Source organism: Fulmarus glacialis, unplaced genomic scaffold, assembly GCF_000690835.1.
Source record: "Fulmarus glacialis isolate BGI_N327 unplaced genomic scaffold, ASM69083v1 scaffold22903, whole genome shotgun sequence".
In the NCBI taxonomy this organism is placed as follows: Eukaryota; Metazoa; Chordata; class Aves; order Procellariiformes; family Procellariidae; genus Fulmarus; species Fulmarus glacialis.
In genome coordinates this window covers 10,397-33,834 of record NW_009201357.1, presented here as the reverse complement: position 1 = coordinate 33,834, position 23,438 = coordinate 10,397, and the positions used below count along the sequence as shown (strand labels likewise).

At 35.7% G+C, this 23,438-nt stretch overlaps 1 protein-coding gene across 1 annotated transcript; it reads left to right on the top strand.

The window, feature by feature from the left end:
• Positions 1 to 1,327: 1,327 nt before the first annotated feature.
• On the top strand, positions 1,328 to 22,746 carry MTDH (metadherin; the record flags this gene model as incomplete). The annotated part of the gene is made up of 11 exons (XM_009573924.1): positions 1,328 to 1,403; positions 1,872 to 2,051; positions 3,538 to 3,606; positions 6,239 to 6,490; positions 8,472 to 8,558; positions 10,548 to 10,646; positions 12,998 to 13,122; positions 13,665 to 13,784; positions 16,229 to 16,348; positions 20,298 to 20,457; positions 22,064 to 22,746. Coding segments are annotated over 11 exons (1,359 nt in total), but the record flags the coding sequence as incomplete, so codon positions are not given.
• Between the last annotated feature and the right edge of the window lie 692 nt (positions 22,747 to 23,438).

The following is a 23,438-nucleotide window of genomic DNA, read 5'->3' as shown; positions in this document are numbered from 1 at the left end:
AGTGCAGTAAACCATGAGTTAACTGTTCAAGTCAGTTGCCTAATTGTTATAGGTGTGTTGGCACAGCACTGCATATAAGCAGTGAAATTTTTATTATCTCTGGTGCTGCGCTAACAAGCTATACTGCTTTCAGTATCTATATTGAAGCTACATGATACTTTTTGGGCATGCTAACTCAAAGGCATGTGAGCTGCATGCCGTTGTGGGCCCATAGGATATCTACTGTAGCCGTGGTGATAATTTAGCTGTTACCAATTTTGAATTCTAGAGAGATTGTTATACTCTTCTTGGCCGTATAAGACTAGAAAATCATGTAGTTTGAACTCGGGTATAAAGCTGGCAATTACTAGTCTTACTCTGGCAGAAGCATGTATTCCAGAAAGACATCCAGCATTCTTAGAATATTCTTATTTGAATATTCCAGAGGCAGTGGATCAGTGAATAGTTCCTCTTATAACATTTGCGTGGATAACCGTCTTTCTTTAAAAATTCTGGGTTTTGTCATTCAAGTTTATCTGGTAGTTCTTACACCTTTCTTCACTAGATTGAAAAGCATTTCAGCACTGTATTTTCTTTCTAAGAAGGTAGTCAAGTCAATTTGCCTCCACTTAAGCTTGTCAAAAGATTAAACTCCAAGGCTTTTTGCAATGTACTCTCCCCCAGTATCTTGGGTCATTTTTTATCTTTTTTTCTCAATATTATCTTTTTAACACTTTACATTGCTACTTGTTGCACCAAAACCGCTTGCAGAAGCGGTCATCTGTTCCTCTGTTTATTTGTGCTTGTATAGCCAAGAAGCCGTAACTGGTGAAACCTTGGAAAAAAAACCTGTATGCCTATTGTATAGACTGTAATCACAGTTCCTGTTTTGAAGTAATTTTCCAAGCTGGTATTCTCTTACCCACTTTTTTTAAGGGAGTCACTGGCATTATTTATTTCTCCATGTATAACTTGGTTCTGCACAAAACAAATTTTGCCAGAGTGGGATCTGCCTGCCAAAGAGTTCATTACTCCTCTGTGACTGTGCTGCCATCAGCATAGCTTTTTCCACGAGGCTTTGTGCTCTGTAGCATAAGTAATCATTCCCCCTACCAGCTATTTGTGTATTGCATAAGTCTTTCATGTTACTTCAATAGTGTTAACTTATGTTTAGCAATTAGTATTGTTTAGTACTCCTTTCAAGTGACTCTCCATACAGAGGGTTGTTCAGGAAAATCTGTTTTAAGTTTACTCCTGTATTTTGGTGGTGGTGGTAATTCTAAATCACTCTGACAAGTGATCACTAAGTAATTACTAAGATAATGTTTTATTTTTATTCTAGTCAAAGAAAAAAAAGAAATCAAAGGGAGATGCTAAAACAGTTCAGGATACGTCACGTCTAGATGGAAAGGAAGTTGATGAAGGTACTGAACACAAACACACAAAAATGCAACTAGACATATTTTAACTTAAATGCTTTAAGACTTACTTGTTTGTGCTTCATAAAGAAACATAAGAAACTCATTTTATCATAACTCCATAGTCACATATTATATCTGGAAATCTGACCTTTGAAACAACAGTATTTAATAACTTCAACTGATTTTTTTTTTTTTTTTTAAGTTAAACTTACAGAAACTGAGAAAAGTTGTGAATAATAGGGCCCTCACGTCGTTCACGTTTTGCTCTGTGAAGCAAAGCATTGCATCCAGAATAACTTACCTTTGGCTGGTTGTTCATATTTTCAAACTAATGTTGAAGTTGACTGCCATGTCTGTTATTTTTAAACTGAAGCTGTACTCGGACTTCAGCTTGATATGAAACAAGCTAAAACTCTTTCCTTTTTGCTCTCTGACTTATTTAGTGATGTTTTCATTTGGGGGATGTTTTAGGAACCTGGGAAACTAAAATCAGTAACAGAGAGAAGCGACAGCAGCGTAAGCGAGACAAGGTGCTGACCGACGGTGGCTCAGGAGAATCAAATCTCCAAGGGGTGGAAAATACAATTACTGTATCCATTGAACAACTGATGCCTACACCATCGCTTCCGGTTGGTCTCAGAAAAAATAAAGGTATGATGGTTGATAGGTCTGTGAACGTGTTCTAGAAAGATAACTTTACTTGAATGCTTAAATAGTGACTCTGTTTTGGATGCATGGTAGGTATATCTGGAGGTGTAATTCTTGAGGAAGTTATTTCAAGCTCTGTAAAGGTACTTTTCACTGTGCAAAACTCCCCCTTTTTTTGAGCCACACTTTCGCTGAAGCTCAGGAGAGAACGTTTTGGAGTAAGTGGCTGCGACACTGGCCTCCACACTGGTGCTCTGTCAGTAGCTGCCCAGGAATATGTCCCCATTCCTTCACTTGTGCTCTGCTGACTCTGCCCTTTATGTTTCTGGAAACTTCAAATGCACCCTCGGCACTGCTGCAGGCAGCACCAACTCCTTAACTTTTTCAACACTTCCTTGTGGGAAGGTTATGCCCATGAGTTTTCTTTACAGATTATCCACTGCTTAACATGTAGACATTTTTTCCAACATAGATTTAGTAGTGCCTGTACTAAAGCTGTTCATAATGGTGGGGCACATCTGGCCGAGATTTAGTAATCAACTACTGTAGCTAAGGAAGTGTAGAAGCTCTAGGTTCTATGGCTGCTACTGTTCCAGAAGAAAGTTGCATGAGCTGGTTTAAACCGTGTGTAGGCACAGGAATTCGTATTTGGCTGCAACTGAGAAATGGTTTAAGAAGTTAAAAGAATCTGAAGACACAGTTGAGCTTTCTAACATACTTTTAACCTACTGATCTATTTGGTGCTTTAATTAGATGAAACTTGAGGTTCTAGCGAAGTGACGAAACGACTGAGCCTAGCAACTGTCTGGTACTTTGTAACAATTTACTGACATTTGCATGCCTTACCTGGTGTTTTTATTGACACTTGTTTGCATCTTGACTGCATGCATGGTTCTTGTCTTGAAGACTAGCTCAGTTGTTTCCTGTTTTCTTTTTTTCTGTCCATTACACACAAACAGCTTCAAAAATGGTAATTCCAACTGTCTGTATACTCTGTGGCTAGCCATAACTACTGTAACCTCTCTAGCCAGAGTCCTTTATGCATCACGTATTCTTATGTATCACCTTGTACCAGACTAATCTGAAAAGAATTTAGCTCTATCTAGTGTTTTCATGGTAAGGTAGAAGTTAAAAATAGCTATATATTTCTGAAATACTTAGAGCTGCCCTTTGCTTGAAAATGGCAGCCTCTGTTTTTGATTTCTGCTTGCCATTCTTGGGGAAACTAGCTAGAGGTCTTTGAAATCTGCAGTTACTTGGTTTATCGGTCCTAAATCAGTTTTGAGTTCATTCTGCCTGCAAAATAAACACTAATAATAAAAAAAAAAGAGCATTTTAATTTTATTCTTGAGTTTTCTGGAAATGTCTTAATTTATTTTGAGGTATTTTTTAAAATATCAGTGATGGATACTCTTTTTGAAGATTTTTACAGGCGTTGCTATTTTGAAAAAAATTACTCTAGCTCTGTTTCCTCTTACTTCTTAATCAGGTGATGCACTTCTGAATGCGCAAGTTAGCAGCTCTAAACCTGCAAAGGGGGAGTCATCAATTCCACAAGGTAAAAGGCTTTCATTATTAGGCATCCTAATTAACTAGAAAAGTGTTTTGCAGAAGTGAAAACACAAATTCTCACTGCAGGATTTTGTGCGGTTACTGGTGTGGAACTTTATTATGCAGCTGGCTTTTTTAGCTATGCAACTGTTATACTTCTAAGTTGCAGATACTTCTTAATAGGTTGAAAACAATCTCTGTTATGTGTAGAAAAAGCATTCGATATCTACAATTTTCAGCCAGATTACCTATTATACAAATTGTTACTTACAGAGCAGTGAAGCGTATTCTTGAGCTCCACTTCAAAATTCTTTGTGCTAGCTTTTCAAACTTACTCACTTTTTTGTGTTAATGAATTGATTATTTGCTCAAAGAAAAATTTAATATAGATAACTGCAAAGAGCTCAAAGATACCGGTCCTGATTATTGTAAAGTTTGCACTTGTTTCAGATTGTATACACAAGAGTTACTCAGTTCTTTACATACTTTGAGAGGCGTACTTTAAATACATTCATTTTGAAAGTATGTAAGTATAAATGTGTGTTTATAAAAAAATATACATGACTAACAATTATGTGTATGACATAAAATACTTGGCTAGTTTTAGACTGTGTTCGACTAGTGAATCTTAGCAGTTTTCTAATTAAGAGGTACTGCTATAGTAATGCTTAAAGTGAATCAGTTTGGCATAATGAAATCAAGATGGTTGTTTCTTATTCATGGCCAACACTAGCGGTGTTGTTTTAATGAAAAGTAGTCGGTGCAATTAAGCAAGTCAATAATTGAGTTATTAATAGCACCCAGGTCCAGAAAGTGAATCACTTTCTGCTGGTTTTTGAGAGCTTTGCTTCACATGCAGACTTCCTGGACCATAGCACAGAAGGAAGGAGCTGTATTCTTCAGAGATGCATAATAGGAGGACAGGAGGCAATAATCAAATTTCAGTAAGGGAAATTCTGACTGGCCGTGAGGAAGAAAGCTCTTCATAAGATTGCCCAGAGATGCTTTGAACTATCAGCCTTTATGATTTCCAGAACTTGAATAAAGTGGTATGATTTTGAAGTTAGCTGTGTTTTGAGCAGAAGATGGAACTAGGTGACTTCCAGAGGTTCCTTCCAATCTTAAGTTTTCTGTGATTCTGTGAAAACTTGCTGGTCATATAGAAGGTAAATATTTGTGACATGTTGTGGGAGAGTAGTATGATAAACACAGAATAATCAAGCTCCTGCTTCAGGACTTCAGCTGTCTTTTTGCAGAGTTGCAAAAGAGTTTTTCTATCAGCTACATTTTGGTTTATGTCTCTCTGCTATTTTTGTTCTTGCCTTCCCCTAAGATGTCATATTACCCTTAGAGGACATTGACCGACAAGAACAATATTAGTGCTGTGCAGTTGTGTAGAGAAGGGATAGTGTTTTTAGGTACAGCAATGGTGGTCTTACAGATGTCTGTGTTTGGAAATTATTTGTCTAAGAAAATCTAGGCATATCTCACCTAATCAATTCCTTGCTGGTGAGGCTGCCTTGAATGTGGTATGTTCATGCTGCCTGAGCTATGAGTTCATTTGAGGAATGAAATATTCGGTCTGTAGTTTTTGTTGGCGTATGATATTGACTGACTTGTGCATCAGGTTTTGGCTGACTGTTTAAGTGTTACCCTTGCAATATGCAGATATTTCTTAATCGTTTGTAAATGAGAAGTTTTTCTGTTGTTTACATTGCATATATAAAAAGAGAGAGAGGAATTGTTATACAGAGCCCTTTCGGAAAGATTTGTGATACATAGGAGATCAGGCTGGGTGCACCAGGTGACCATTAGCCTTTATGTTTTATAGGGACATAAATTATAAACTTTTTATTAATTATTTTTAATGATCTTTATGTCTCAGTGTACTACTGACTCCTCTCACAGTATACATTAAACTTGCTATGACTAGTAATTCCTCAGCAGGATAGACTGTTGCAGATAGACTTGTGGTCTTTTACCTTAATGTAACGTAAAATGTATTGCTTATTAATTATTTTGAGTGTTACCATGACTTTTTTTTCCTCTAACTTTGATGTTATCATATATATAGTCAATATGATAGCTGTGCTCTTTGCAAATTCTGTGTAGTGTTTGGGAAACATTTTCTAATCCTTGGTCATTTATTCTACTTCCTGCCTAAAGAACTGCTGTATGCAGTTATGAAACAGAAATTATTCTCCACTTAGTGCATTGGGCTTTCCACAAATCATCACCATACTCTGTAAGAGAAATTACCTGGCAATGTTGGAAGCACCCCCACTTCTCCCTCCTCCCCCCCCTTTTTTTTTTTTTTTTTTTTTTTTTTTAATTTTAAAAATCTAGAGGCGCTGATTCACCAAGATATCAGCCCTATAAAGAAAGGGACACAGGAAGGAAAGTGTAGTTTGGTGCTGTTTTTTCCTCACTCTTCAAGTTAGTAGACAGATGGTGCATATCATCTGAACTGGAAAATCAGCTGAGACAGAGCAGCAGTTCTTCTATATCACACTGGTGTAGCAAAGCTGCTGGTCATTTGTACTTTTTTTTATTGTTAAGTGTATGTGCATGTAAGTAATATTTTAATTTTTCATCCACTTCTTATTTTACATAATGCTTTAATTATGCTTGTATTTAAGTTTCTCCAGGGTTGAGTGAAAGCCATACAGTAAATGGAGGAAGCTGGAATGAGAAGTCCGTAAAAATCTCCTCACAGATTGGTGTAGGGGAGGAGAAATGGACATCTGTTCCTTCAACTGCAGCTGGGAAGAGGAAGACTGAGACATCGGCTTGGGGCCAGGACACTGGAGATGCTAATGGAAATGGAAAGGACTGGGGCGTAACCCTGGTGGGCAGGCCCTGGAAAGAGCGTTCTTTGTTCACTCCTATTGGTAAGCTATTCTGAAGGAAACTTGCTCCATTTAAGCATTTTTAAATAAGTATTTTTTTTAGTAGTGAATCTCTTGCATAGCTTTATGTTTATATATTAAAAAAATCTTGGAGTGGTCTACTGAAATGTGAACTAAGCAGTTTCTGTTTACTCTAAGTTCTCATGGCTTAACATCTATGTCTCTGTTTACAATTTAACTGGGTTTTTGGACTTTTTCTGAAATAAAATTATTTCTGTGAAGGAATCAGATTTTTTTTTTTATATCACTTTCCTAAAATTCTGAAAGTGATTACTAAGTCATTTTTAAGTGTAACTTCTTTTTTTAATGAATGTCTTAAAACCCAGGTCATAAGTCTACTCTGTTGATCCAACATGATCAAATCAACTGTGTGTGTTTTTGTTTAGGCTCCAAGCATGAAGATTGTTCAGCTCTCCTGACATTTAGTGTTGCACTGTTTTTCTCATTAGAAATTGTTTTTAGTCTTCTCCAGTAATAATAATGGAGAAGAGAATCCTTCATTTCTCTCTGGGCAGCAATCTTCAACTTACTAGTAGATGCTGTAATATGGTCCTTCCTGCTGTTCAGTCTAAGTGATCCTAGTCTCTTCTGGAAAGCAGTGTTCCTTTGTAGTCAGCAACGTTGCTTTAGTCTACACCTCTTCTGTTTGTCACGCATATCTTGAAATGCGGTGCCTGAGGCTGGACCTGCTATACCATTGGAAGCTTTATTGTTGCCAAGTAGAGACAAAGGGCTTTTTTCATATTCCAGTTAGCTGTATTCTGCTGTATATTCTAATAAGGTAGTTCTTAGTGACTGTGACCAGCTTGTTGTTGTTTTTATTACCGAGAATGCATCATGCCTGACTAGGCTGATTTGCTTCTGGGAAAATGACTCGTTTTGTGGGTGAGGGGAAGGCAGTAGACATCTTTTATGATGACTCTAGTAATGCTTTCAACACTGCCTCTTACAGTATTATTGTATCCAAGTTAGGATGGTTGAAAAACTGGTCAGGTTCAAAGGTAGTGGTTAGTGAGTCACATTCTACCTGGAGGGTGGTAACAAGGGGGATATCACAGGGCTCTGTACTTAGAGCTGTCCTGTTTATCATCTTTATAAGTTACCTGGAGGAGGCAACAGTGTGTCATTCACATCAGATTCCCAGATTACACCAAACTTAAGTGGGGAGGGGCAACCAGTTGATACAGTCCAGATCAGGGGTGCCATCCAGAGGGACCTAAACCAGCTGGAGAAATGGGCCAACAGGAACCTGAGGAAGTTCAACGAGGGCAAATGTGAAGTGCTGCACCTGGGTAGGAAGCACCCCTGGCTGGGGACTGACTGTGTGGAGAGCAGCTATGTGGATATGGGGTCCTAGTAGACACCAAGCTGGACATGAGCCAGGCACAGGCTAACACACAGTCCTAACCACATGTTTCATTCGACACATTAGTGTCACTGATTATTTCTGCTTATTTTCTACCTTACATTTAACCGTCGAGTATATCTTGATTTTTAAGCAGTATCTCCTATTTGTCAAAAACTGTTCTGAACTCAGTTCTGTTCTTTAACATATATACAATTTGCTCCAAGCTAGGTTTCATCTGCAGAGTTAATAAATATGCTTTTCAGTAACTTAGATGATTGCAATAATGGGAAGAAGAATAATAGTATGGGGTTCAAAACACAATTTACTTTTCCTTTGTGAGAAGTTTATAGATGGAAAAGGCTGTAGAGGGAAGATCATCTTAGAAAGCTTGAAAATTGTTTCAAGCTGAGTGTTCACACAGTCATGTCTCTATTAGCACTGATGGTCTGATGTAATAAGCAAAATAATGCCCTCAGTTGTGTGAAATGGTAACAAGGCTGGAATGTCTACTGTTTTTCTGACCCTATTCATAATTAAATAGCTAACTTTTTCAACATAGCCAGCAGTGTGAAGTTCTTTTTTCTTTTTTTTTTTTTTTTTTCCCTTCCCGCACAGCTGCTTGGAATGTGGATGCAAGGATGAATAGCTCTGAACAGAATTCTACTTCTTTCTCTTCATTTGGATTAACTCCTGGAGTTTCTGGTATGTATGCCCTTCCAAAGATTTTTCCACTCTCTTCTACCCTACCAGGTGGAAATAAAATTTGCCAAGTGTCATTATTTCTCATTGTTCTTTGAAAATAGTACTGGTAACTGTAAACAAGTGGAAGACATGTTTTGTGAAAGCCTAGAAAGCTTTTTTGTTTGCTCAAATTATGCAATAAAGTAACTGTTTTAAATTGATAATCAAAAGCTAGATCAATAAGAAGGTGATATTTCTTATTTAGCCTTCCTGTATGTGTGTTGAGTCTAAATAATGGGCATAAGAGCTCGCTCAGTATTGCTGTGTCTCAAGTTGGAGATCTGAAGATTGCTTTCTAGGAAAGTGTTTACCCTGATCTTTTGGGAGGTTTGTTACTTGATGGTTGGGTTTTCTCCCTTCAAGGAACTGAAGCACTACTTTCAAAATATGTTCCATAGGCAGGATTTGAAGTCCTGAGTCTTTTCTCTGTATAACGGGTGGGAAAGCTGAGCTCTGGGGTTTTCTTGTTTTGAAGGGTGAAATTGCTATAGAGTGCAAACTTGGCTTCATAACAAATCTTGTGTGTTGAACTACTGACATAAGTGCTACAGTGATTTATTATACAATAAAGGGATCATATGTCAGGTTTTCTGCTCTTGCTTGCTTACTCCCATTATCTAACGAGCTTGGCATGGCTATTTTCTTTTAGGAAGTAGCTGGCCAAGTGCTTATGCACTTAGACTATGTTTACTTGCATTGCAGTTTACAGTCTTTTAACCATGGAACTCGAGCTCAGTGTCCTACAGCTCACATGAGTGCTTCATGCGCTGTGCACATCTGAGCCAGGATAACAAAGAAGTTATAAATGCCAAGGTCTAATTTATCAGACTTTCCAAAGAACAGTTCACTTTATGAAAACTTACAGAAACCTTATGTTAAAGAAAAAGAAGAAACAAAGTCTTAATTGTATAGAGAGTTTTAATAAAATAACATTTCTCAAGGGAGCCACTTGAATTCAAGTCCAGTCTCCAGGCTAAAACTTAAGAAAGTTTTTAGTTAATAAAGTGGGACGACAGACTGATCTGAGATTCATCTGCAATACCACCATTCCAAGTTTAATTGAAAGAGAAGCGTGAAGACAGTGAAGTATATTTGTCATCTTTGATGCACATTAGCCAACAATGTTTTAATGCAAAGAGACCACACTAAATATTCACTTCTGACTTGTGACTGGCTAGCAAAAAATGAGAACATGTCAAGGTTCTTGTTATCTGAGGTATCTTTTGCAGTGGTGTGTATAAAATAGGACCATAGCTACCTGCGTGTCTATTTAAGCTTCATTTCAAAAGTAAGTCTCATCATAAAGTAATACTCAGTCTCACAATTTAGGCTTTTTTGGTTTTGGTTTTTTTTCTAAAACGGTTTGTTTGCTGATGCTCTATTTTTCTTAACATAATGATGCTAGATGTCTAACACTTTCTGTTATCATAACTGCCTTACTGTTGTTTATTATGCTTCTTTTATGTTCATGAAACCTTTTACTTGAAATGAAAATTGGATTCTTGGTAATGAATAATTTAATTGTTATATCTGCAATGTAATTGGTCAAGTTTCTTTCTAGTACTCTTTTCTTTTAAGCTTTTCCCTGTAAGAGTTCTTACTGATACAGGGTAATAATTTTACTACCCATAAAATTTCATTGTCTTTTTCAGTTTGAGGAGACTGTGTAAGCCTTATAGACTGCTGTTATTCACCCTTCTTATCTCTTTTTTCCGTATTCTTCTCCTGACTTAATTTTGTCTTGCTTCTTCAGTTCCCTTGTTTTCTAAATATATCTCATTTTCAAGAGCCTTGTTGTTTTCCTGTCTTGTGCAGTCCTTAGAATCAGATTTTTTTTTTTTTTCTTTGAGCCTTCTGTCTTCCTTTCCTACTTTGATTGGAATTTCTTTACCCAAGAAAACTCAGTAAGCTCGTTAACTTACAAGTACAATTTTATTAATTCCCTTTCAGGATCCAACAGTGAGTCAGTCTCTCAGGCTGGTACTTCTGATTTTCAGTGGGATTTAAGTCATGCTCAACCCCCTGTGGATGACGAATGGTCTGGGTTAAGTATGTTCCTCTAAAATGTTCATTAACAAAATTTTGTTAATTACTGTTACTTTAAAGTGTAGTTACTTACATTAGCTACTTGTATTAGCCAGTTGTGAGCATCTTAAGAAAAACGTGGAATGTTTCACTTCTGTAAAGCTAATTGACGGTTTGAAGAAAGCAGGAAGAAGTATTTTGACAAATGATAATAGAAAATGGTTAATTTTTATGGAAAATATTTGGATATTGAAACTCAGAAGTGAAAGAGCGCCCCTGCATTTTAAGGTAGTTCTGGCTTTTGCTAGAAAATCTTGGTAATCAGTTAAAACAGTCCTACTGCAAACGATGAGAAAAATCTACTGCAAGTCTGCAAAAGACTGTAGGTATTTAGCAGATTGAGTCACTCAGTTTGCTTTTACATGTTTGTACCTTACTGAAAACTTATGTGACATAAGACTCTTGTATTTAGTCTAACTTACTTTCTCATTTAGCAAACATTAAGAAGTTCTTATGTGTATAGAAAGCATATGCAGGATAGAAATCACTGAAATTACTTGGGAATCGTAGTGAAATTGGTGTTTACTCTCCTCTTTCCCCTCCCTGCCAATTTTAAAGTATTCTTGTAGTTCTTACCACAGTTGCTTCCTAATCAGGGCTGTAGTATAATAAAGTTACAGCCATTCCTAATATTTACTAGTGAAACTGTACCCGTAAAAAAACTTTCAGCCTTAAATTCACGTTTTGAACGGCCTTGTAATGGATATCTTTCTTCAGTCAGATCTAAGAATGTTTAAGAAAAACAATTTAGTGCCTCTCATTAGGTCACTGACCTGAAAAATTGGTCAAGAAGTTGACCAGAAAAGCTGCCTTGCATGTTACCTTCTCTCTAAGGACAACTTCTTGTTTAATGACTGCAGAAGTGGAATGGATTGATGCAGTCTTTGATTCCACCAGTTTTGGCGTGACTGCTCTGATACCAAATCATTTTGACACTTTTCTTTTGTCTTTTATCTGGCTTAAGGATAAGGGAAGCACACTTCAGTTAATCATTTGAAAGTAATCAGTTTTACATATTAACGAAAGCATAATTTATTCACATTTCTAGGCATAGAATGTTTATGGCTATAGCTTCTGTTAATAGAGTAATTCGGTCATAGATGTCAACTAATTGAAGTATAGATAGAGTGGGGAAATAATGGAAGTTTAGGCCAATGTGATACACAGATACCTTTCTGCTTTATCAGGTTCAGGACAAGGAAATTAACTATATGTACAAATACTACTAATTTTTATTATTAATAAAAAAGAATGGATTTTTTTCTTAAAGCAACTAGTGAGAGGGCAGTAGATAAACTGTGAAGTATTATGTTGGACAGTAATTGTTTTTTCAAATCAGTAAATTTTAGTGTCCAAAGTAAGTGTAATTGAGGTAATATTTTTATATGAAAGCAAGAGGTGGAAGAGTATTATACGTAATCTTAAGATCTCGTAGTGTATTTTTGGTTTCATAATGTTTGTCAGTAAATTTAATTGGGCTTATTACTGCTTTTCATTTTGACTAAATCTTCCAATGTTTAAACTGAATCTGGCTGCAGTTGGCAGACCAAGTTTGCTTCTTTTCCTTCAATTTGGCATAGACTGAGGGTGAGAAATATTTGTCATGTTAATATAGATGTGAAATGAAAGACAGTCTTTTACAAGGTGTTCTGTTTTAAAATCGGCTTGCTGTAACTTTCAACTAAACAGACAGTCTAAGGCTAGTTCTTCCCTTCAGATACTTTTAATTTTTATATAACTGACCCTTTAAATCTGTCATTCCTATGTGACAACATCAATATGTGCCATCATAAATGAACAACAGCAAAATGGAGTAGGGACTTGAGTCTTAGAAAAAATAACATTATTAAAAAATGTCAGTGTTACAAGATAGCTTTTGGCTCCGTAAGATTTACACTTTCAGATATATCACTTGTAAAGGATTCTTACTAATTGATCAGTGTTGCAGTTCATATTAATTTTTTCACAGACTAGGAAGAAGGTTTAAGATAGAGAACAACTCTTAAATTTGTCCTTCTTCATATAGTTTAGAAAAGTATCTCAAAGCAATTGCATCTACCTAGCTGCTGCTGTGACTAGTTTGTAATCTGATTGCTCTGCAAAATAACCAAGTCTTACTCATTACTTAAAAAAGTCTTCCACCTATCATTAAAATCTTAAGTTTTTTTTCAGAAGTACAGGAAATGAATATTTATATCTTGATATCAAGAAGTGGTTTTATGCATAGATTTTATATTCTTTTTGTCATTTTTAAACTGTTAAAGAGCACCTGTAAAGTAAGGAGACATTCCTGAAAATCTTTTTGATCTTTGTAGATGGACTTTCTTCATCTGATCCCAGCTCTGATTGGAATGCACCAGCAGAAGAGTGGGGAAACTGGGTAGATGAAGAAAAAGTTGCTTCTGTTCCTCAACCTGAAGAGATATCTGATGTTCAGAAGGTAAAAGGTGATATTTTCTCCTTAGCTCGAAGACTTTGCCCTTACCACTGCCATTTCTTAAAGTAACTTAAGGGTGACGATAAAGGTAATCTCTGATCTCTTTTACACTGATAAGAGTAGTACGATTGTGTTTAATGTGTACACAGAGAAGGAAAATGCTGAGTGTTGTTACTGAGAAAATAGAAGCCACTTAGCTCCATGTCAAATCTTACTGTCTAACCACAATATAAGGATTACCTTATTGTTGTAGACTAAGAGAGGATTTAGATCTGTTTTCATAAATACTTTGTAAGAATATTTAATTCTCTGCCACCAGTACATGGTGCTCTGTTGCCTTTTTCATTCCCAACTCCTGTACCTGTATTACAAGATAGCATGTAAAGAATGTGGTCTTCCTAAAACGAACTGAACAGATAAGATTGTGTTCATTTATACTTTTATATGCAATTAAATTCCTTATAGCTGTTAATTTGTGTTTAGTCTATAGAAGGCATGTTCCATTGTCATTTTAAATGCTAAATACCTTATATTCCCATATGAAGGCTTCAGATAATGAAAGAGAAAAAGCAGAGCCAATTCTTCAGAGTTCTACAAGTGGCAAATCCAAGAAAAAGAAGAAGAAAAAGAAGAAGCAGGGTGAAGAAGCTAACTCTCCTGCACAGGTAAATGGAACAAAATCTGGATAGTCTGAAAGACAGTTGTGAGGCATTCACAAAATCACCTTATTTTTGTATATTGGTGTCTTAAGCAAAAATTATTCTGGGGAAATTCATTTCCTTATGGTATTGGATTGTCTACTATTGTTTCTTGAGAGCTAAAGTAATCCTTCTCTTACTAGTATTTCCTTTAATTTGAATTATTCTATGTTTGACTTGTGAATACAATGTAATTTCACTGGATTTATGGAAAGCATGAAATATGTGGAAAGCATGTATCCTGAATTATTTATTTTCTATCAAATCAAGATTCTGTACTGTAGGGATGCTTCCAGGAGGAACTTTCGTCTGGGATGGGAAGCTTTCTTCTCCTGTCCTTTGAAAGACAGCTTCCCTGGTCACATAGCTAGCTAGGAGAATGAGAGAAATTGAAGTTTTATCTTAGGCTGTCTTAAAGTACAATTCTACGAGAATATAGTGGTTTTTTATGAAATACTGTCGTAGCTTGATTTATGTGAAATAGCAAGTATCAACACCTCAAACTCAGTAGGTGGAGCTACTCTGTGAGTAAGATTTGAATGAGATAGATAGTATTTGCAAACTGAGGATGGTTGGAGTTTCCTGTGTTACTTAAATAGCTTTTGAAGAATTACATTGAAACAGATTTGTTGTAAAAATAGCAAAAGCAGTTTGCACTTCACTTGGCGATTGAATCATATTTGAATAGATGAAAACAAGTACTTTCCTAATAGGAAAAAGCTTTTAATAGCTCATGCTCAGAATATATCCTGCTTCTGCTTGTAGTGACATTCTTTACAAAATGTTAAATGCTCAGTTGAATCTGACTAGGTGAATGGGAGAGAGGGGGAAAATGTTACTTCAGTCATTTTTGCTTTGGATTTGCTTTTTATGATTATCATGTTTTCAGTCTAAGATCTTATTAAAACAATTTTAAAAGATTAAATTCCTATTACGTAGAATTCTTTTAAAGTTGTGTGTGGAGGTGGATGCTTGTGTCAATTTGCAGTGGTTTTTTTGAGGCAAATTTTGCAGCTTTTTTGTGATTGAAATCTGTCATCATCAAGTCATTCTGCAATAACTTTAAGTGTAAGTCAAGATTAATGGGTTATGGTTAACAGGGGTTTGCGAATGTCTTGCATGGATCTTGGTCACTCAAGGTCAGTGAGTACATTCTGAAATTATTTTTTTACATTCCCTATGAGCTGCCTTTTAAGCTGTATATGTCAAATGGAGTCCTACTGTCCATAATAACGTAATCAGATTCATTTATTCTACCCATTGGTCTCCAACCATTCTGATTTTGTTACTTTTTCTTTCAATCCATCAGTCTGAGATCATCATTTAAAGATGAGAATTTCTCTGTATTAATTTTTATGGAAAATTGGGGGGTGTTGCTTGATAGGAGCAGAACTGCTAATACATCACAGATAAGTTATCCTTGTTATAGCAGTTTAGTGATTTAACTTGGCGGTCCTACTTCAACCTCACTCAAAATTTATATATTTATCCTCTGAAAATTGAACGTGTTCACTTAAACAGCATAATCTTTCTCATTGATTATACTTAAGTGTTCACACTCATATTTATTGACTTCAGTGTTTGTCAAGGCAGTGGAAGCTACCTTCAGAGCTAGATGTAAGGCAATATATATTCTTTCCTGTCAAGAATCAACAGACTTAGTCTGTGACTGCATTTTCACAAGATTCTAGGGGAAGTAAGTGAAGGAACAATGTTTCAAGAGGTACTTCCAGCTTAAAACTGGAGACCTGTGTTCTATTTACTGTTCACCATCACAGGATTCTTCTGGTGCTATAAACATATGTAATTAATTCCTCATGTAAAATGAAAACTTTCCACCATTAGAGTGTTCAAGGAGTAAAGGTTGAGACTCTTGGGTACTTTGGATATATTTTCAGTTTCTGTACCAAGAGATTTGTTTAACAGGCGTCATGGCAGACTAAATTGGATTGCAAAAATATTATTAAAGCTTAATATATGACAGAAAACTGTACAGGTTAGTATGCAGAGCTTGCATTTAAGAACATTTTACTTAAAGCACGGAATTGAGAGCAGTCAAGTCTCATCTTGATACTCCCGCAAAGTTTTTAGAGTAACTTGAGTTTAATTTCACATTCTTAAAATTTCACAGGAGTGTGAAGTGCAGTTCATTCAGAGATTGGGATTTTTGTTAGTAAATTGCATGAAGAGTACTGCTTTCAGGGCTTTATTGGGTTCCATGGGTATTCTTGTATTATGTTGTTCTATAAATTTTGAGTGTTCGCATAGGCTCATATTAGCCCACTACATTTTCTTAGTTATAGAAGCTGATTATGGCAACAAAACTGATGTGCAGGGAAGAAGAGTCACAACTTTACTGCAACACAGGCTCTTTTTTTTTTTTTTTCCCCATCCCCCCTCACCTTTTGTAGGACACTGAAGAACTGGATAGAGAAGCTGGAGATGAATTTCAGGAGGATACCTCAAAAGTTCAACCACAGCAGGAAATAGCTTTTTCTCTGAAGACCATAAGTACTAGTGAACCAGCTAAGGTAGGGATACAAAATTGGGTTTATGTTACAATTTCTGATTTGGAAGTGCTCAAAGTCCATTGAAACATTTATATGGGTAGGTAAGGTTACTAGTAAGAATACTGCTTCAGGCTATATGTTTATGAATATAAAGGTGATTGAAAGGTTGAATTTTAGATACAGGTTAGTTACAAGTTTTAAAAAGGATGTCTACTCTGAAAAGCAGTATCTTCTAAATCAGTAGTCACTTTCATGACTGTCAAGTTATTTTCTTGCTTGAATATTAAAGCAGTAGTTTAACTAAGAACTAATAGGTCTGAGTGCAAGACTACTAGCATATTTTACCCTTTCACTGCAAAAGAGTGAAGTGTTACTAACTTACTATATTCTGACTTAAATGCAGTTTAAATTTGATTTTTAATGGCTGTGCTGAGCTTAATGTTAATGACTGAATAAGAAAAGTTTTTATTTGAACTAATTCACAAACTGACTGTTTGCTTCAGCTCACAGTTGAAACAAATATTCTACAGAATGCAAGCTCTCTTTAATCTTTCTCCAGCTAGCAGCTTTTTTAGATACTGTTATCCTACAAGCATCACATTGTAGGAAGAAGTAAAGTATTTAAAGTTTCTAATGGTACTGGTTTTATGTTCCATAAAGAGTGAACAATACCAGCAGGACAGCAGTTTGGTATCACAGAATATCTGTCAGAATATTGAGTTTTACTTTTTAATTGCTAAGCATTTGTTTTATAAAGATAACAAGGTCTTAAGATTCAAATGAAAATATTAGAATGGAATCTTTTACGAGAGGCTGCAGGTCACCAAAGAAAAAGTACAGAAAGTGTTTATTGAGAACATGTGCCTTGAAAAGCACATTCAGACATACTTTTAGCTTATTCTAAATATCTTAAATCGAAGTAGAGCTTTTACTATAATTATGTAGTTTAGGTTCAGTTCAACCTTTATTCAAGGTGAGGAACAGCTACCTGTTCTGACTAGTGCAAAGATGTTGTTTGTGGGGTTTTTTGAAGCTGTATCTGAAAAGACATCTGCCTATGTGTGCAAGTGGCTTTGTTCCTGGCAGTGTGTGTTTTTTAAAAAACTTAAAAGCAAATACGTTGCTTTGTGTTGGAAATGTGTTGGAAATTGAAAATGTGTAGACAGAAAACTCATATTTGGGTTGTGACATCAAGGTGGGTTTTTTGACGTCTAGCAAGAGGTGTACTGGTGCATTCCAAAAGACTAGCTTTTGCTTTTTAGAAATCTAAATTGATTTGAGAAATACTTTTCAGGTACATGTAATGATTCTTCTGATCTGTGGCTAGATTTGCCTCCCTGCCCCGGCCCCAGGTGTTGGCACTGCCAAAATATCAGCCCAGTTTCAGTAGACTTTGCTCAGTTGTTTAGTGTTTAAAACCATTCACAGCTTCCTAGGTGATTTGATGGCTTCAGCTCTGATGTAGACCTACGCTGTGCACTATTTTACAGGCTTGAGTGCTCCTGTTACTGTTGAGTCTTAAATTCTATCTGTTCATATATGTGCCTATGTATAACTGTGTTAGTCAGTGGCGATTTTGTGAAACAAGACATAGTCTGTATTAAGCTTGGTGTGGGGGCAAAGGACAAACAAAACTAACAACATTCTCTAGAAGTTAGTTGGACTTGATAAAGGACAATTTGTGAGTTGTTGTATCAGACAATGCAGATGGTCTATCAGTCTTTATCAAGCCTCCTTGCCATCAGATTTGGCTTCATTGTAATTTCACACATGCAAAGATGCCTTCTGATGTTGTTTGACTTGGCTGTTCCAAAAAGTTTTAGAAACAGTCTGTGACTGATGTGTGAAATGGATGACTTAAGATTCCAAGGTAGGTAATCTAGTCTTGAGCAAATGCTCCAAAACATGACAACCAAATATGAGGAAAAATAAACTGAGTACAAATAAGTTTTTATCCAGAATATCCTCATAAAGACTAGGAACAGCTGAATGTTGAATACTTCTGATTTTTATCTGGTGATGATATTTTTCCCATATTATACATTGGGCTACATGGAAATCTTTGGCATTTTATCAGCAGGCACGGGTTTTAAATGAAGAGATATTTTTGGAAATCCTTAATTTGTAACAGTTTCACAAGTCACTACTTCATTAATAAATTGTAGAATTATGCATATAACTATTTATATTATCAAATAGGCTTTTATTGTTTCAGGTTTCCTTTCTGAACTGATTTGTTAACACAGAATATCCTAGTGAAGAGTAGTACCCAATTCTTAATTTTTGGTATTGCTATCCTCTTCCCCTCATCCAAAATTCAGACAGAAGTATGGTATTTTGAAAAATGTCCAGATAATGCTGTATGTACCTGTATTGTTACATTTGCAGTAATACTGCATGCTTTAACATTCAAGCTGCAACATGTTTGTTAGTCAACCTGAGACAGCTGTATGCCATTTAAATCTTGAGTTGCTTTACCTGCAGGTGGAGAGTGACTCTGTCCTAACAAAACTAGGATACCACCTGAATCAATTACCTTGCACAACTGGGAGCTTTAAGTCCTCCTTCTGTTTTAGAGGCCACATCCATTTTGTTCGAGTTCATGTATTTATGTAGCTGATGATTGCTAACCGTTAGACAACATTAGGATGGGCTAAGCTTGGAAATCCTGTAGGATGGGAGTTCTTTTTATCAGCATGGTTGATATTAAAAAAAAAAATCAAGATTACCATATTTTCAGTAGATTAGGAGAAATATTGCAATTATAGTTATTAAAAACACTTGTTTCAGTTGATGTGTAAGGGCACAGCAAACTCCTCTATTCATAAAAGGTTAGAGAACTACTACCCTCTAAATTCATGTGTTGGTTTTTTTAATTAAAGCTGTTTAACTTCTTGCTCAGTATGATATGATTAAAAAAAAAAGTAAAAAAGTGTATCTTTTTGCTTTTTTGTATCTTCTGACTAAATTTTTGAGATGCTTACATTACAGTCATGGAAACAGTACAAACTGGTGACTATAATGTAGGATCTGTGTACATCCACATCAAGGGCTGGATGTAGACTTCACTATTTTGTGACAGTTCGGATCCTGGCTGTTGTGGCACAACTACAGCCATGACTTCTTAGTAACATCCTAAAGTTTGGGATTTATTGCTTGACTGAGGCACTGTTTTCTAATACACTCCTACTTGAAGCTTTTTGTCAGTAGGTCACCTGCTGTGAGTTCATATGTTTTTTTATGTTCTGACTTTCCTATTGGAATGTCAAAATGTTTTTTGCATTTTGACTTCTGTTTTACTGTACTTTAATTCCAGTAAGTGCTACACAGTAAGCTATAGTTACATCTTGTCTCTGTAGTGGGAACCTTCAAAATAGACTGGATAATTGCAAATACTAGGAGTATCTTTTACTTGGCAGTTATTCCTACAGTAGTTTCCACTGAAATACTTTCTGACTGTTTTCGCAAATATCTGTTATTCTAATATAAGCATACAGAGTGTCTTGAGCAGTTGATAGGAATGACTGCAAATGCTTTCTAAATACTATAAAAGTTTGATTTATTTTGGGTTTTGAGTTGCGTATTTGGACCTATACAGCTTGCCTGTTTGCCTTGCAACCAAATGCATATGTGTCACCATCTTGCATCTCTTCTGAATATGTATTCTAGAATCTTTTTAGGATCTTACTGATTTTTAGATTGTTCTCCCTTTCTTTGCATGTCATGTATTTTAAGAAGAATTCATTTGTGTGGTTTATCTTTGCTTGTATGCAACTAAAAGTTTTGGCACTAGATGGCAGTCATAGTCTTGAAGCCTTGATTTAAAATTTGGAAGGATTTTAATACTGGGTTAATTTTTCAATGCCATCTTTCCAGCAGCTGCTAAGTATACTGCCAAAATAACACCATATAAGAGTGTTTTACTGTTGTATGACTTAAACTTTTGGAAACTTTTTTGTTTTTCAAATAGCCTGAGGAGGCTCCTTCGCTTGCTGTTTCTACTGTTGAGCCATCTGTAATCGTATCAGAGAGCGATTCTGACAAGATCGCTTCCCAAGTGCCACAGATGCTGCAAGAGACAGATGTTTCTAGTCCCAATACTAAGCAAAACAGTGTGCCTCCTCCACAGAGTAAGTATCTCTCAATACAATTCATTCGGGTGTACTTTTTCCCCATAGAGCATATATAGTTAGAATGCTTTGCCCTGAGTTTAGAGTGCCGTATCAGGTATTTATGTATTTCATTTATATATCTTGCCATATTTTAGCTTTGGTTGAAGTACTTTGACAAATGTGTTTTCACTGTGAGGAAAAACTGGCTTTGTATGCTTGAATGACTGAAAATGTCTGTTGGCCTTGTCCAGTCCTTAACAGACATTTGGACATACTCTTCACCATCAGGACTGGAGCCTCCATGCTATGACTAAGTAGTTCTGCCAACACTGTTTCAAAGCCCTGCTTGCAAGACTTCAGTGGAACAGATGGGTACTAACATACCAGTTGACAGGATGTTTAGCTACCAGAAACTTGGAAAAAAAATACAAGCAATTAAATTTTCAACCTACTGGGGTGTTTTTTGACTTCTCAACTTAGCTCATTAACATCTTTTTCCATATGCTTCCATGAAATGTAGCAATCATGGAGGAAAACAGTTGCTAACATGGGAATAGAAAGGTATTGGGTGATGCACTTATTTTTGCGGTAGTCTAACAGCACATACATCGGGCTGAACTACTGCAGGTATATTGCTTTTTAAAAATATGCTGTGCCCAGAGATGTCAAACATGTCCTCTGTTGTACTCAGCAAAAGTGCTTGTATTGAAGTACTCACCCAGTAAGACAAAAAAATTAGAAGGGAAATCAGGATGTGAAAGGCATTGCTTTTTTAAAAAAAAAAAAAGTTGTTTGAATTAGACTTTTTAATGAGATTAATAAATACTGACATTTCGTAAGAAGTTCCTGGCTAACTGTTGAAGTACTAAACCAGTTTTTAATGACTGCAGAAGAAACTAGACCATTTTATAATATTAGTCTCATTCAACTGCACTAATTGGCTTCTTGGTTTTGAATATATTAAACAACAGAATCTTTCAAGTCAATGTGTCAACTTACAACTTGTTCTGGTTCTAAAATATGAAGGCGTTTGTGACTGATTCATGCCTCAGAGATTGAAAGAACATCTCTTATGTTCAGCATATACAATATTTTATCTGATTTACCACTTTTGGCAGCCAGCATGTTTTAAGGCAATCAATTTTTAAAAAAATAACATAGTGCTTCTTTATTTGATTATGGATTCCATGTAACCACATCTTTATGTAGTTCATTATTTTTAAAAATACTCTTCTGACCTGTCACTTACATTTAGTGGTTAAAAACAGTGTAATCTGATAAAAGTGAATAATTAATGACAATTGTGTACATGTACATTATTTCCAGTTAGCCAAAAAATAGTAATGACTCTACTGTAAATCATACATTTACAAAATGAATTACCTTCATTGTGTATCAGTCATTGTATTTGTGGTATAAAAAAATAGGTTGAAATTAGCAAATGATGCACTTCAAATTAGGCTATTTGGGAGAAGCAGGTAAATATAACTCTCCTTCAAAAATCATGCTAGTTGATTGTTCTGAATTACTTCATGATAATATGGGGTGTACTATCCAAGATTTTAAAAGTCAATTCTGTGTAAACTTTCTCAGTCCTAACACTGTAGTTATGTTTTGTTTTTAGCAAAGTCTGAAGAAAGCTGGGAATCCCCCAAACAAGTTAAAAAGAAGAAAAAAGCAAGAAGGGAAACGTGAACTTCCTGAGATGGACATGTGTTGCTGAATACTGTCATGAAGATTATGCTGTTTATGCAATAATTTGTGAACATGTACAGAATTTTATATAAATTTCAAACAATTTTTAAAAACAGAACTGCTGTGAACACAAACATCTTTAAAGAGGAATCAAAGGAAAGTAACTTTATGATATAGCAAACAGAACATGCTACATTTGAAAGACATTCTGAAGAGTCTGTTTTTCCAACTTTTGGAGAGAGATCTTAACTAAAAAAAACTGGTTTTACAACACAGTGCCCTGTTTACAACAGATTATACTCTCATCTACAGCTGCGGATAAAAGATGAATTTCAAGGAAGGGTTTTCTGTAAAAATAATTGTCTGTACAATAGTGGGTGTTTCTTGCCTCTGAGTGATGCATTAGAAGCACAGAATGTCAACCATTTGAATTCGTCTCATGCCTAAATCAAAGTGCTTTGATTAAATACGTAATCTGCCATATCTTTACAGTAAGTTGGTTAGCAAGTCTGCTAGCTATTACAGGAATCACAAGTGCAAATCATTAACCATTTGTACAGTCAGACCTTCATGGTTTATTATATGAAGTTAACACAATAAAACTGCTTTGGGTTAAAAGTTTGAGAATGTGATTTGAAACTTGAGTATGGTTCATGAAGTTATTTTTGATAATGTCTATTACCTTACTTGAATTGTTGAAGATAACAGTATATTTTTAAGAATGCAGTAATGTGCATAAAATTGGTTTTCTCCTTCATTCCCTACAGTTCTTGGTTGATTCAGACTCCCATCTAAAACTGTATCCTTTCAACTTTTAAACTTATGGAATGAATTTAAATCAAACGTTCCCTTCCCTTAACACTTTTTAACTTGCCATATCCAATTCTGTTCTGCCATACCCAATTCTGTTCTACTCTCTATTACCGAAACTCCGAAGAAAGCAAAGCAAACTTTTTTCACTCACAAATTATTTGGGATTTCAAAGATCTGTTGGAGAACTGGAGTGGCTTCAGACAGCTTTAATTGACATTGTCAAGACCAGTTATCAGGAACACATTTTTTTACTGCCTTAACCTGTAGTATGTAGAATGTGTCTAGACTTCTGGACAGGAGTTAGTGTTTTTATATAAAAAAATAAAAATTCATGCAAGTATAGCAGTTGTAAAATAAAGACCATTTCCCGCTTGAAACTGTTAATTAAAATGGTGTTTAAGATGTGTTGTCATTTTCAGGCACTGTGTAATTACATGGTATCAAACTGGCAGATGTGTTTGTGTCTGTAAGGTGCATGCTTAGCCATGTAC